Genomic DNA, 15,064 nt, shown 5'->3' with positions numbered 1-15,064 from the left:
GGGGTGGCGCGGGGCCTTTGGGGTCCCAGGCTGGGCAGCCTGCTCAGGCCCTCAGCACTTCTGGGGTCTTGAGGGCACCGAAGCCTGCCGACCCTTCCGGGGAAACGGGGCTTCTCTCGCAGGGTACCTGCGTACGCGCTCCGAACACTCGGCCCCTTTTACCCAGGGCTCTAGGGGAAAACCTTCCTTTGGGTTCCTGACGCTGTGGTGGGGGGAGGTGGAAGCAGGCCCCTTCGACGCTGGGCCAGGGAGGGGGACCAGCTCAGCGCACCCCACACCTGCTCGAGCGCTTCACTCAGGGCCGCGAACTGTGGCTGCTGGGAGGCGAGGCCCAGCGGCCGCTGCTTGAAGAGGGAACAAGCCTCGGAAGCCCGTGGCACAAATTAGCATTTATTCCCTGGGTCCCAGGTCACTTCGCTTGGTAGAAAGGACAGAGTTGATCAGCTAAGTTTCGGACACAAAATCCTTCCCTAGAAATGGATCTGGTCTGTGAGGCTCCAGGAAGCTTCCCCCAGAGCTGCATAGAGATGTTGGCGTTCGGCTTACAGCGGCTTCCAAAACACGTGAGCGGATTGTCCCACTCCCCCCCCCTCTGCTGAAAAAGATCTCAAGTTTTTAAAAAGTTTAAAATGTGTTTTTTCTTTTTTTTTTTTTAAAAAAGGGATAAGATCTTAACCCAGCAGGTTGGGGTGGGGAGGAGGGGCCGAGCTGGACCGTGGTCCCTGCCCAGACCTGTGTCAGGAGGGCTCTGGGGGCGTTGCTCACCCGGTGCCTGCTGAATAAATAAGACTGTTTAGTGTCTTGAAAGTGCTCAGGCACGGAGAGGAGCTGGTGGGGCGGGCAGAGGCCCCTGGGGGCGGCTTCCAGTCTGGCCTGCTAGCCTGGGACGTGGGGCTCAGAGGAGGCTGGCGGGCCAGTGCCCGGGCTCCCCGATCCAGGTGGGGACAGCAGGTCTCTTCCAGCCTTCCCGGGCATGGCCGCGCTCAAGACGAGGTGGTCCCATCGCTGCTCTTGGGCTGGCTGCCAGCTTCCTTGTCTGGAGTTCCTGCCTCCGCCTGTGCTTCTGCAGAGAGGGTGGCAGGTGCACAGGTGTAAGCACAGAGGGTGTCCGGAAGGCCCAGGGGAGCAGGACAGCAGCGGCCCTAGGGTGGTGGTGGCCCGAGGGAACTTGAGCCTGGGCTGAAACATTTTTTTACAAAGATGTGTGTGGTGGCGCAAAGAGGCCTAGATGGCGGGTGGATGCCGGGCTGGTGGATTCTTTGCGGGTTCCCGAGAGCAGAAGAAACCGAAGCCCCAGGGAGGGTGAGCTCGGAGAGTGGGTCGTTTGTGAGACGGGTGGGGGCCTGGCAGGCCAGCTCAGGGAAGGTGGGCGCGGCAGAGGCAGCCCCTGCCCATCCTGGCCAGAGCCTCGGGCCCCGCCTTTACGTCCTCAGGCTTCACCCTCATGGACTCTGGGGGGCCACCCGCCAGCCAGGGCTGCCGAAGGGCCCCCACCCAGCAGCCCGGCAGCAGGAGGAGTGTCCTGCTGCAGAACTATGGAGAACGTGCAGAGGGGTGAGCCGAGGCGCCTGAGGCCAGTGGCGGGGGAGGCGGCCCGGCGTGTGATAACGGCAGCCTGCAACTGCCCGGGGGTGTCAGTGGACGGGAGCGGCTCCCCACCCCCCACTGCCTGCCCGGGGGCTCCTCAGTCCCGGGGTACCTCCAGCCCAGGCTCAGCCCCAGAGGGCCCCCGGAGCTCCCCAGAAGACTGACAAACTGGACAGGCGTGCGGCCAACTTCCCAGACTCGCACGCTGTGTGGCCCTGCGAACACGCCCACTGGAGCCCCGGGCCACCTCTCCTGCCTGGCCACTTCCTGGCGCAGGACCTCAGGCGAGCCGGCCTGTCCTGCAGCCTCTGCTTCCTGACCCAGACAGGAAGGACGGAGACGTCTCCATGGGCGTCGGGCTCACGTGCCGTGTCTGGTGTCTAACGACCAGGCTGGGGAGGCTGGGGAGGCTGAGGAGGCTGAGGAGGCTGGGGAGGCTGAGGAGGCTGGGGAGGCTGGGGAGGCTGAGGAGGCTGAGGAGGCTGGGGAGGCTGGGGAGGCTGGGGAGGCTGGGTGCTAAGGCTGCCCACGCCCCCAGTCTGCACACCAGTCTCCTGGGAAGCTTTAGGCCGCTAGATCTGAAGCCGGGCCTGCTGGATCGGACTCTGCTCCGTTCCTTCACTGTGTTCGCTGGCACCGAGCAGCCCCACAGCCCTGCCTGCCCAAAGCAGCAGTGCCTGACCTACTAGGAGGCTCCTCAGCCAGTCTCCCTGGCCTGCACCCAGGCTGCACTCGGAGTGAGTTCTTCCTCAGGTCTCCCTTAAAATACCAGTCGCCTGGCAGGCCAAAAAGTGCACCTGGGGGAGCCAGATGCTCAGGGGTGGTGACACAAGGCCTGGGTCCAGGGGCGAGGGGTCTGCTGGGGCAGGGACAGCAGCTTACCAGAGCTGAGGAGAAGGGGACAGGAGCCCGGAGAGCCGTGCCTGGCAGCACGCCTGGGTGGCCGCAGAGCATGGCCTCCAGCACGTGCCAAGCACCGCCAGGCACGGAGGGCACACGTGGGAGCAGCTCGGAGCCTGGAGGGGGGCTTGCCTACCGGGCTAAGGGCAGCCTGGCGGGGTGCCCGCAGGGCAGTCTGGGCGAGAAGGATGAGCGGGGCTGGGTTTGGTCCGTGTACGCCCGCCACAGGGACTTTGGAGAACAGTCCTTCGTGTGGTGGCTCAGAGGCACGAGGGGAGAAAGCCGAGAGCCCGACAGGCCACCCTGCAGGGACGGGGTGTGGGCGCCGGCGCCCCCTGGGACTACAAGAACTGCTGGGGGCCCCTGAGCAAACCAGCCTGCCCCCTCGGCCCGTGCCCCCACCACATCTGCGCTTAGGTGACCTCGGCCAGCTAGGGCCAGGAGGTCTGGCCTGGGGGGCGGCCGAGGGAAACGGGGCTGTACTTGCCGCAGACCGAAGCCGGCAGGCGCGGAGGGTTGGGGGCCGCAAGAGCAAGCCCCCAGCTGGGCAGGCAGGGTCCCCGAGCAGGAGCCCAGGGAGGAGGCTCCTGGAGGGGGCGGGGAGGAGGGCGGGTGCTGTTTCCTCTCTCACTCCTCACTCTGGTCTCCAGCCTCCCGCTCAGTGCCAGCTCGGCAGGAGGCCCCGTGCCCTGCAGCTTGGATTTAGAGCCAGCCCTTGTCAGAGCAAGGGGGTGACAGCAGGTTGGGGGGGGGAGGCCTGGGAGGGGGGGAGGCCTGGGAGACGCGACCGAGGCGGCCACTCTGCAGAGGGCCAGTGATAGGTGCTCACCCGTCCCCTCCAGGGCCAGCTCGCCCATGTCCCCAGCCAGCTTCCTCACGCTCACGGCCTCCGAGTCCCCCTGAATGTCGGCCACGGCGTTCCGACGGCCTGTGCGGTCACAGGAGATGAAATCCGAGTAGGAGGACTCGACCTCCATCATGCCTGTCGCATCGCTCTGCAGGCCTGTGGGGGCAGGGGCGGGAGGGCGGGGAGTCAGGCGCGGCCCAGAGAGATGACACTCGGCTCCCCAGGGCGGACGGAGCCTTTTAACACAAAGCTGTGCCTTTGGGCAATGAAGACGAAAGTACACAGAAGAGAAGCCGCCCCGCCCTGGCGCTGCTGGGCTGCAGGGCAGCATTGCCGATGCCACATGCAGCCCCAGCAGCCGAGTTCCTCTGCCGCCAGGGAGTGGCCCACACGGCGCAGCAGGCCTCTCCTGACCTGCCCTCAGCGGTGTGCTTCAGTCCACCTGCCTGTTCTGCTCCCCGCTCTGTCTCTGGTGAACCCTCTCACCGCCCCTGCACCTCTGGCCTGTACCCCAGTTCTAGGTACATAAATAAATAAATCTTCAAAAAAAAAGTCACAGCCAGGACACATGAGATTGTAAAGCAGGTCCACCGGTCTGTTACCTCTGACCTGCGGAGGAGGGTGAGCAAGGCAGCCCAGCCCCGGGCGTCCCTGGGAGTGGCCCCTGTCATCCAAGAGCCTGCCCCAGGCACTCAGGGATCCTGAGTAGGAGGCTGGCGCCCAGGGGAGGGCCAGAGGGTGACAGCACTGCCCACGCAGGGGGCAGGGGCGAGGGAAGAGCTGGGGCGGCATCCGGCGCCGGAGGGCCTAGGGCGGGCCCTGCAGACAGTCAGGTGCGTGGGGGCGGGGAGGGCCGTGGCCAGACAGTGTGGGTTTGCTATGGAGGGGATCCGCAGCCCGTGGTGCGGGACGGTGGCGTGGGCCCTGTGACACAAAGGAGCAGCGCTGTGGGGGGCGGGGGTGGTTTGCAGACAGGAACTGTACTGGGCCTTGTGGATCTGCCCGGCACCCTGCAGGCGGGGCGGGGAGCGGCGCAGCGGGTGCCTGCAGATGGGGGTGTGGGATGGAAGTTGGGGGTTATTTCCCCAGAGAAGGTGGTTAGCACACAGCCCCGCTGGCTGGAATACGCCCTGCGGAGAGATTAGAACCACGTACACAGCATGAGGAAGGCCTGTAGGAGTCACACCGTACAAAACATCCCAGTGCCGTGGGACACGCTAGCACGTCAGGGGTCAGGGCTCCCCACGGGGGATGTGGCCCCAGCGCCGCCAGACGCGCCTGGCCTGGCCCGGCCTGGCCGGTGTCTGCTGTCAGCACAGCGCTACTGCGCAGTTGCCACAGTTTTCTGCAGGCAGCGCACGGTCATGTCCATCTGAGCGCCCGTCCCTCGTTACTTCCTTAGCGTATGTTCTTGGAAGGGTCGCTGCTGGGCTCACCGGAAGGGCAAACTCATTCTGAAGACCGTGTTCACATGACGGAGTTCCCTTCCTGATGGAAGTGGTGGTCACAATGCCAGAAGTCTGAGGGGTGCAGTTCCTCTTTCCACCCGCCCCCAGCACAGCCGCACAGAGCCCTGTCTGTGCTCCCAAGGCAACGACAGGCGTGCGCAGTGAGCAGGCCCCTGCCGGGGACTAGTCGCTCGTCTGGCATCTGCGGCTTTCTGAAGGCAGCAGGCAGTCGCGGCTACTCGGCAGGCCCTGAACTGGGGAGTGGGTGGGCGGCCAGTTAGGTGCACCACCATGTAGGTAGGTGTGACCGTGACATCAAAACCTGACAAGGACACCACAGGGAACCTGGAGGTCAGTATCCCGGATAGAGAGATGTCATAAGTCACCATCCAGTGGCTCATTGCAGGGGTGTGAGGTGACCCGGCACCTACAAACAGAGGTGAGACATTGATAAAAAAAAAAAAAAAAGGCTAAGTCATGTCAACAGGGGTAGGAAAAAGGCATTTAACAAAACTGAACACCCATGTATGGTAAAGCTCAACAAAGGGCGTAGAGACGGGCATGTACCCCAACATAACCAGGCCATGTAGGTCAGGCCCTCGGCGGACAGCAGATTCAACAGTGAAGAACTGGACTGTTTTCCTCTAAGATCAAGGAACAAGACAAAGATGCCTTCGTGGTCTTAGAACAATCAGGCAAGAAAAAGAAAACACATCCAAATTGGAAAGGGAAGTAAAACTTAGTATTTGCAGACAACATGATCTACATAAAATCCTGTTTCCACGGGAAATAAAACCAATAAACGCAGTAAAGTTGCAGGATATACAAGCAGCAGACAAAGATCTGTGGCTTTCTGTGCAATAATTAAAAAACTGTCAGAAAACTTTCAGAAATTAAGGAAACAACCCCACTTACAGCAAAGCATACCTAGGAATAAATTTAACAAGGCTGTGAAAGTCCGTTTTTACTACAACAGTGTGAAAAAAATAAGGCACAGATAGATATTCTGTGCTGAAGGACTGGAAGGATCAATGTTAAAATGTCTTCACTTCAGCAGCCAGTTAAACTGACTCTCTCTTGTCCTCATCTGGGTTGCCCAAAGGGACTTTAGAGACAGCCCTTTCTGGTGGACAGGGCTGTCTGGCCTCGTGTTGTTCCCAGGTATGTGGGGTACCTTTGGGAAGCCCTAGGGCACTGTGGCCATCTGCACTGAGCTGCAGAACAAGGAGCAGGTGAATGTGGCTCCACATAAGGCCAAGTTCAAAAACTACACCTCCAGGAAGGAGGACTTGACCAAGTCTAATGTGGAACTTGCGGATGTGGTAGTCGAAAAGTGGCTTATCTCAGCTGGCTGTGGAGTCAAATAGATCTGCAATCTGACTCCCAGCATAATGGCAGACCTGTACTCATGAGAGCCTGAGAGCCGTCCTCACCTGTCATACCTGCCAGTAAACCCTACTTCCTATGGCAAAACAAAAAGTTTACACTACCCAAAGCAGTCGACAGCTTCAATGCAATAGCTATCAAAATCTAATGGCATTTTTCACAGTAATAGTACAATCCTAAAATTTGTATAGAGCCACAAAGACCCTGAACTAGCCAAAGGAATACTGAGAAAAAAGAACTATCACGGAGGCATCACAAACCCTGGTTTGCAACTATATCACGAAGCTATCGTGATCAAAACAGTAAAGTACTGACATTAAAAGCAGAGCCATGGAACAGAATACAGCTCAGAAATAAACCCATACATATACAGTCAATTTATAACAAAGGCACCAAGAATACAATGGGGGAAAGGATAGTCTTCTCTCCAATAAACTGTGTTGAGAAAACTGGACCATGACTTCATGCCATGCACAAAAATGAACTCAATGTGGAGTCAGGACTGGAAACCATTAAACTGGAAGAAAACAGGTGGCCAGCTCTATGATACTGGTCTTGGTGATGACTTTTGCATCTCCAGAAACAAAGGCAACCCAAGCCGTAATACACAAGCGGACGCCACCATCAAACTACAAAGCTGCCGCACAGCAACCTACAGAGTGGGAAGGGATATTTGCAGGTCATGTATTTGACAAGGTGCTAATATTCAAAATAAAGAATCCAAAAAAACCCATCTGACTAAAACTGGACAGATCTGAATATTCTTCCCCCGAAGACAGACAATGAAAAGCTGCTCAGTGTCGCTAACCTTCAAGAAACACACATCCAAACCACCTCACACCTCACGCCTGGTGGAATGGCCACTGCAGAGAGACGAGGCAGGAGGTGCCTGCTGTGCGCTGCTGGTGTGGACATGAACTGGTCCAGTAGCGTGCAACCAGCAGTTCCACTTCTGCTTGCTTGTCTGCAGAAAAGGAGAACAGATACGCTGCCTGCCGCCGTGTGGACGCAGCATCAATTACGTAACCAAGATACAGAAATAAGAACCCCTCCGTGGAGGACGGTAAGGAAAACAGTGACCCAGATGCACACGTACATGTGTGGATGTGGATGTACACATCACAGTGGCAAAGGACACTCGCCAAGTGACATGGGTGGAACTCAAGGGAACTATGCCAGGTGAACACATCCGACGAAGACAAACAGCAGGTGATCTCACTGATATGTGGACTCTGAGGGGAAAATACGCTCAAGCGCAGAGAACAGACTGGAGGTTGTCAGAGGTGGGGCGGGGTGAAGAGGGGACAAATGGCCCGAACTCCTGGTTGGAAAAGTCTGGGGTGGCGAGAAGTAGTCAGCAAGGGGCCTCTAGTGTATCACACTGTAGCACATATTTGCAAGTTGCTAAGAGAAGAGTTGATCTTAAAAGTCCTCATCGGGAGAGAAATTCTGGAACACACAGTGACCGTGAATGTTAACTAGAAGTTCACACATGTCAAATGTGAATCTTTGTGATTAAGGGGAACTTCCACTTTCTAAGGCTATTTTTGTAGTAGCTGAAGTTTTTATAAGCCCAAGCAGTCGTCTGATGTTCTCAGAAGGTATGAGGCATTGGGCAGGAAGTGCCAGGGTGGGGTTCCGTCAGAAACACAAAGTGTGTGTAGGGGGTCTCAGAAGAGACACCTAAGAAACTGATTAAGTGCACCCAGAGATCAGGCAGGAGAGACAGAGAGGCGTCCTGTAGGAATTGCTTCCTGCAGCAATTCCCAAGATCTCCAGCAGAGGACGCGCCCAGCCCACTTTTGAAAAGTTACCTTGTGATGCGTCCCTGAAGTCCCCAAAGGTGCTCCCTTGGGCAGGTCACTTCAGTTACCACACTCTCACTCCGGGGGAAATCGCTCAAAGTTGCAGAAAGGGGAAATGACCTGTTGCAATAACTGTAATAAAGAAAAAGACACGACTATTCTAACCATAAAGAATATGGTTACTTAATGGCCACCCCTCACCCCCAAGGCCAGGGAGGGAAGGTGCCCATGACACAGAAAGGGTTCAGGCAGAGCCGCCTGTTGCCAGAACTGGTCCTCCGCGTTATACCCGCTGCCTGAATTGTCCCCTTAGCTCTTTTCCTCCCATGAGGATGTAGCTGGTGAGGACAGCCTTTCAGGAGAGCACGGCTAATTCTGGCAGCCTGAGTCCCTGTATTCTGGCTGCTCCCTTCTAGATCCTCAACCAGTGTCTGCCTCAAGAAGTGCTTGAATTCATCTGAATCAAGTTGTCTGTCCACCTTTCAGATTGCTGTCTTCCCACTCTCCCTTCTCCCCCCCACGGTGGGAGATAAAGGGCCTGTCCCAGCATGGCCGGAAGGCCCCACGCCCTGCCTGCAATACTCTTGTCTGGTATCTCTAAGATCTGACTCAGGCTCCATCTACCAGGCCGGCTTCTGCTGGAACAGATGCCCCTGGTATGGGCCTTCCTTCTGTTCCTGTAGGCGCTGCCCAGTGAAGAAAGCTGAGCCCTTGGCTCAGAGGGGGCAGCGTGCAAGCTCAAGGCTCAGTCCTGGAAACCCCCATGGAGCCAACCTGCTCTACGGCACCTGCCCCACCCCTCGGGAACAGGACTTCCTTAGACTGCAAAGCAAGTACATAATCTTGCTTTTGCCCAATATTTGAGTAATCTCATTCTCTGTTCTTTAAGGTCAGCATTAAACTGGGAAATGAAAAAAAAAAAAAAACTCTCAGAGTTGGCAGTCCAGTCAGAAAATGGCCCTTCTCAGGCCGTTCATGGGACTGGAAACTGCCAGGACCTCTTACCCTGAAGATGTTGCAGTCCTGATGATAACAAAACCCTAGAAACAGACCTACGCCCACAGGCGGTCAATTCTTTTTCCTGGCTGCGCGGTATTCTGTTCTCTCATGGTGCAGACTGGTATTGAGGGACCTTGGGGAATGTGTCCATGAAAGCTCAATCACCACATTAAAGGACCTGTGTGTACACTCCTCTACGTGTAAAGCAGAGCTTATTTCATTCCCACTGGGCATATACTGGCAGCAAGCGGTCACACCACACTCTCGTCAAGTATCTTCTCCCCCAACCTGCAAGCTCTGGTCATTTTCCCTTTTATTGCTCCTGCGGGTGAACCTGACTATCTTTCCACATGTATTTCTTTCTTTCTTTCTTTTTTAGCATTTTTCCAAATAACTTTTATTTTTGATTTGCTTATTCTTTTTAAAAAATATAATAGTTTATTTTTACATCATTTTGTACTTTTTTTTTTTCATCTCAATTGTAATCCCCGCGGGTTTCCCATCACCAAGTCACCTCACCCATGTGCCATCACCATAGTCCCGTGCATTTCCCTCAAACCCCCCCCTCTCCGTTTTTGGTCCCATTCCCCACTCCACCCCCACAGAATGTCTCTGGTATATGGTTGTTCATTATTCTTGTTATTTTCTCGCCTGGTCCATTATACTCCTACTATGAGCGAAACCATCCGGTATTTCTTTCTCTTTCTGGCTTATCTCATTAAGCATGAGCTTTTCCAGCTCCATCCAAGTTGCTGCAAAAGACAACCACATGTATTTTTTTTCTGTGCCCTGGCTGTTTATATTGTTTTGCCAATTTTTCTAACAGGACTGTAACCTGTTTATTATTAATTTGGAGATGTTCTTTACATATTAAAGAAATTAGCCTTCCGGCTTGAAGAGTTACAGGTATTTCTAACTTAATTTTTGGCATCTTTCCCTATGCACTTCTGTTCATGCAGTCAGACTGATGCATGTTTCATGATTTCTGGGTTCTGAATCACACTTTGAGATGTCTTTTCTACTCTAAGAATCCCCCCTCATTTATTTCTTATACTTTTACAGCTTCATTTCTCACATTTAAAATCCTTAATTGATCTGGAATCTATGTGCTATAAAGTATAAGTTAGAGTCCACCTTTATTTTTTCCTACTTACCTCAAGTTCGTTTATGGAATAATCAAATTGAAAAGGTTCAGGGAGCTCATCTAGAAAGCCTTTCATTTACAGCTAGAAAAAAATGAGGTGTAGAAAGGGAAAGTGACCTCCCTCCCCCCACCCCCCAAAGTCCTTAAATCTAAGGGTTTGAACTCCCGGTCCAGAGCGCTGTCTCCCTCACCACACCACCTCCTCAGAGGTCCCCAGGGACCCTACACATCTGAGAGGGTGGGGTGGGGGAGGCCCCTAGTCCAGATTTCCCTGTTTACAAGCTGGAGGCCAAGACGCTTCACCTCTCTCCATATTAAAGGATCCAGGACAGGCACAACAGCGTGGGCCAGGGGCTGTGGTGAGATGAGGGAGATGACATGGCGTCCGAGAGGCTCTGTGGAAGGCCCACGGTCAACCCATCAGAATGGTCTCTTTCGTCGGGGGACTTGTCAGGACAACTGTCCTTTTGACATTTTCATTCAATCTTTTGTCCTCACACGGTGCCGAATAGTGCAGAGAAGGTCAACAGTTAACCTCGTTTGGCGCAGGGAAGGAAGTCCCACGTGGCTGGCGTGCACACTGTGGGACCCGAGAGGCCCAGCACATAGCTGAAGCTCAATGAATGTTGGGTGAACGAATAATAGAAAATGTTCTAGATTCCGGGGTAGAGAGAGCAAAGGCAGCCTGGCATCTTCACCGCACAAGCTCTGTGTAGCAGGGTGACCTGCTGCTCCCCCCAAGAGTCCCTTCTCTCCCGGTTTCCATTCCCCCACCTCCCACTACTGAACAATGAAGGCTAAAACATGATCCGTTCTGACCCTTCCTCCCTTTCTTCTCTCTCCCTCTCCCTTGCTCGTTCGCTTCTTCTTATTCCCTCACCTTCTACAGCCCAGGCATGGGTATGCATCATGCTTACAATGACCTTGGCAGTCTGATAAGAGGGAAGGGCATTGCCAGGTAAGAGAATCTACCTCCTATTGTGCTCAGGCTGTGGATAGCGCGGCTGAGGGCAGTGTAGTCATGGAAGGCTTCCTTGAGGAGGCAGCTTTGGGCTGAGATTCACAGAAAAGCTGGCTGGAAGGTGATCCAGACAGAGGCAACAGCCAGTCTGGGTCACACTGATGTGCTCCCGCTCCCCGCTGGTCTGGAGCCCTGGGGCCGTCCAGGAGCGGAAGCCTTCATCCCTGCTCCTCCCCAGAAAGCTCAGCTGCCCCCCGGGTCTGGGAGCCAGGAAGGTGCCTGCCTGGCCTGAAGGCCCAGGGTGGAACGCAGGCGTCTGGGGCTTGGCTTCCTGGACCTTGCCATCCCAGGCAGCGGCTGCAGCGCCCACAGTACTTATGTCAGGGTCCCCCGGGAAGCATGCTCCTGCCCTGGTTTGAATTTCCCCCCAACTTTGTAAACGGAAGAGGCCCCAGGCTCTGCCAAGAGCCACAAGCTCTGTTCCAATTTGCAGCCCTCAGTCCTCACGGCTTGGGCAGGTCCCAGTACAGCTCCAAACTGTTTTCCAAATATTCCAGAAAGGTCATTTCCTGTGTTTTTGGTGTTTTTTTAAATCAAGTATTTGCAAAGGCCATACAAAAAAACAAGCAGATAATTTTACAGTGGCCAGAGCAGAGAGGGGGCTCTGGGAGAAGACGACTTGCTGGGGGGAGGGGAGACGGGGGAGCCTCTCAGCCATGGGAGCTCCATGGAGACACCAAGGCCTGTGGGGGGGGGGGGGCGTTCCTGATCCGAGGGGAAGCGGCTGCTCTCTGTGATGCGAAGGCAGGACACAGACACCGAGGTGGACAGAGAAGTCGGGGCCCAGACATGCACATTCCGAGACGCTGGGAAAGGAGGGGCGTGAGGCCTGGGGGGCGGGCGCCACGCTCCTGTTGGTGTCGTTAGGGCGCCTGCAGTGCAGAGCCCAAGCCAGGCTCACTGGCAGCAGCCCCCAGGGAGCGGCCCGGAGAAGCAGCCAGGCAGGCCTGGAAGAGAGGACTGGGCCAGGCGGGGTCCTCAGAGACCTCCAGGTGCCCAGTCCTGCGGTCAGCTCTGTCCTCTCATGACTCGCAGGTGTCAAATGACGCTCCCCGACGACACAGCCCTGGGTCTCTCTTCCCCGCCTGGACGCCACAGCTCAGCCTCTCCACAGCCAGGGACCTTAACGTCAGAGGCGCCAGGGCCAGGCCTGAGTCCACCCCTTTCTCCTGGGGGTTCTTCTCCCGGCATGTGTCAGTGACTCCCCAGCAGTCCTGGCCTCTGGGGTGGCCAATCTGAGCTGGCCCCTGGACATGGTCCAGTATTTGACTCCACCAGCCTGCTCCCTCCAGCCTCCTGGGTCATGAGGCACCATCTGAGGGGCCACTCAGGCCGCAGGCCGGGAGTCGGGGACTCCTGGCCCCGCTCACACTCACGAGCGTGCTGCCCCATGGGCCAGACACCTTGGGTCTGCCGCCCTCCCTCCACACGCCTCACCTGGCCTCCATCCCTTCACACCGGCAGCACGGCTGGTGGGCCTCCTCCCTGCACGCCTGCTGCCCCGGCCCCTCACCCACGGTCTGTTTCCACACCAGCAGCAGGGAGGTGTTGGCAGACCAGACACCGGGCGTGTGACTCCCCTGCTCTGTTCAACCTTTGATGCTTCTCCCATTCCACCTGGCAAACTCCAGATTCTTCACCCCAGCCCTGCACTGACCTGACCCTGGCTCCCTCTGTGACCTTTGGCCTCCTTGGCCATTTTGCCCTGACCACACTGGTCTCTCTAATTCCTCAAACCAGAGAAGCTCTTCTGAACCTTGGGGCCTTTGCAAGCCTCGTCCAGAGCCCACTGTTTCCTCCTCTTTACAGAGCCTCCTATGTGGGTTCTGGTTCTGGCTGTTCAAGTGCTCTGGCTCTCGGGCCCTGGCATGGCCCTGGCAGGCGTGACACCCTCCCCCATTCCCTCCCCTTGCACCAGTGCACGGGGGAAAGCCCAGCTGAGCTGCCGAGGCCTCCGAGCCTGGTGGACACGGGACAGTCTCCTGGCTGCAGCTCCCGTCCTGGGTTGTCACAAATGCCTTGAAAGGTGCGGGGTGAAGGTGAGCTGGCAGTGATGGAGGCCCTCCTGCAGGCCAGGTGCACCAAGCACCCCACAGGCAGCCCCTCACCTGACTTTGCAGCCGCTCTGTGAAGCACTAGGCGTTGTTATTCCTATCCCACAGCAGCGGAAGCCGAGGTGCTGGGAGGAGCACGAGCTTGGCCCAAGTGGTGAGCGGCGGAGAGGCAGCGTTGGGCTGCGAGGTGTGGAAACCACTCGCAGCATGCCGGCCCCAGTTTGTAAGGATTTGGGTCCATTTCCTTTTCTCCCCTCTTTCCTCCTTTAGCCCCAATCTCACTATAAGTCATTTCTAAGGGAAGAGCAAGAACGCAATCAAGTCCGGGGAAAACATTCCAAAATGCTGGCTGGAACATTCCCGGGATGCCTGAATTCTGCTTTCCGTTCCCTAACCCCGGCTAGCTTCGGTTATCCGGACACGCACGCGCCAGCAGCTTCCCTCACCCCGTGGCAGGGCACAGCCAGAGCGGCGCGGCCGCCACGCCAGACTCCGGTCCCTGCACGAGGCCGCGCCACGGCGCCCTCCGCCAAGAGCAGCTGGGGGCTGGGCGGGGGCGGGGGGCCAGGCCCTCTGGGCCCCCCAGGCCTCCTGCTGCTTCCACACTGCCAAGGGTTCAGCTCCAAAGTAAAGTTCCCAGCCTGGCAGCCCCATCACTGCCCAGGGAGGGAGAGTGAGGTCACGCCCAAGCAGGCCGGACTGAGCCCCAGCTCTGCTGACGCCGCTGGGTGCCCCACGAGGTTGGTCCCCCTCAGCCTGGTCTCAGTTGGGCATCTCGGGAGCTGCCTTTGGAAGACGCTGCACGTTCTCGGCGCCCTCCCGAGACGGGGTCTGCTCTGCGTCTTCTTGAGGGAGCCAACGGAGTGTCCGCTTCTCACTGGGAGGAGGCACAGAAGTGAAGGTGTGCGCTCCCCGACGGCGTGAGGGAAGGCCGCACAGCCCCCAGTGCCTCTCGGCACACGCTTGTCTCGGAGCTGCGAGGTGCAGGCAGCTCGGCGGAGGCGGCGTTCCTCGGGAACGCGCCCTTGCAGAACAGCGGGCAGCTGGCAGCCCGTGGCTGTGCTGGCCACTACTGAGGCCTGGGCGGTGCAAGCCCGAGTCACCAGCCACGCTGCTCCCGAACTCCTGGCCACAGACACCATGACAAGAAATAAAGCGCTGCTATTTGTGGGTCTGCTAGACGCAAGGCGGCCTGGTGGGCCACATCCTTTGTTACCTGCAGTTCTGAATTCCTGCACAAGGTCAGAAGGTATCAGTCACGGCCGAACCTCACTAGACGCCTTTCCAAGCAATCAAGGGCAGAGAGCTCCAGCACCCTAGGGGGTGCATCACGGGGTGTGGCTGGGAGCACCCCGGGCTCAGGACGAGGGCCCCAGAAGCTGATCAGTGGACCGCCTTGTTGATAAGATGGGAACCGGGGCGGGGGGGCGGGTTGTCAAGCAGATAAGAATGCTCTGGCCAGCAGACCCCACATCCCCTGAAGTTCTAGACGACAAGACGCATCCTTCAGCCTCACCCATCTTTCCTCCTTCCCCTCACAACTGATGTCCTACGCTGACTATCAGGAGAAAGGCCGGGTCTTGCTCTTCAGCAGCGTCCTCACTGCGCACCTGCCCCTGCAGGTGTCAGGTGGCGTCGCTGACGCAACAGCTGTCGTATTTTTAAACCGCCAAGTCTGGGGGCCAAAGGCAGCAAAGGGCGCCCAGGGTGATGGCTAATGTGACCCTTTCCAGTTCCTCAGAGTTCCACACAAAGCACACCCCAGGCCCACTGTGGAGAACAGAAAGAAGCAAGACCTCACCTCTGTAACAATCGCTCATTCACACAATTATCTTGCTCACCCAGGAAGTGCCAGCCCTGACTCAAGGCCACA

At 57.1% G+C, this 15,064-nt stretch overlaps 1 protein-coding gene across 1 annotated transcript in view; it reads right to left on the bottom strand.

The window, feature by feature from the left end:
* Window positions 1-369: 369 nt before the first annotated feature.
* Window positions 370-15,064, bottom strand: part of PKIG (protein kinase (cAMP-dependent, catalytic) inhibitor gamma) — a 26,601-nt gene continuing 11,906 nt past the window's right edge. The window contains exons 3-5 of the mRNA XM_004687404.2: window positions 7,983-8,105; window positions 3,317-3,490; window positions 370-1,063 (exon numbers count right to left, since the gene is read on the bottom strand). Of these exons, the coding sequence (XP_004687461.1) occupies window positions 984-1,063; window positions 3,317-3,467 (231 nt within the window). The 5' untranslated portion in view covers window positions 3,468-3,490; window positions 7,983-8,105 and the 3' untranslated portion in view covers window positions 370-983. The remainder of the gene's footprint in view (window positions 1,064-3,316; window positions 3,491-7,982; window positions 8,106-15,064) is intronic.

Source organism: Condylura cristata, unplaced genomic scaffold (genome assembly GCF_000260355.1).
Source record: "Condylura cristata isolate star-nosed mole 26May11 unplaced genomic scaffold, ConCri1.0 scaffold00022, whole genome shotgun sequence".
NCBI lineage: Eukaryota > Metazoa > Chordata > Mammalia > Eulipotyphla > Talpidae > Condylura > Condylura cristata.
This window is presented reverse-complemented; position numbering and strand designations above follow the sequence as displayed.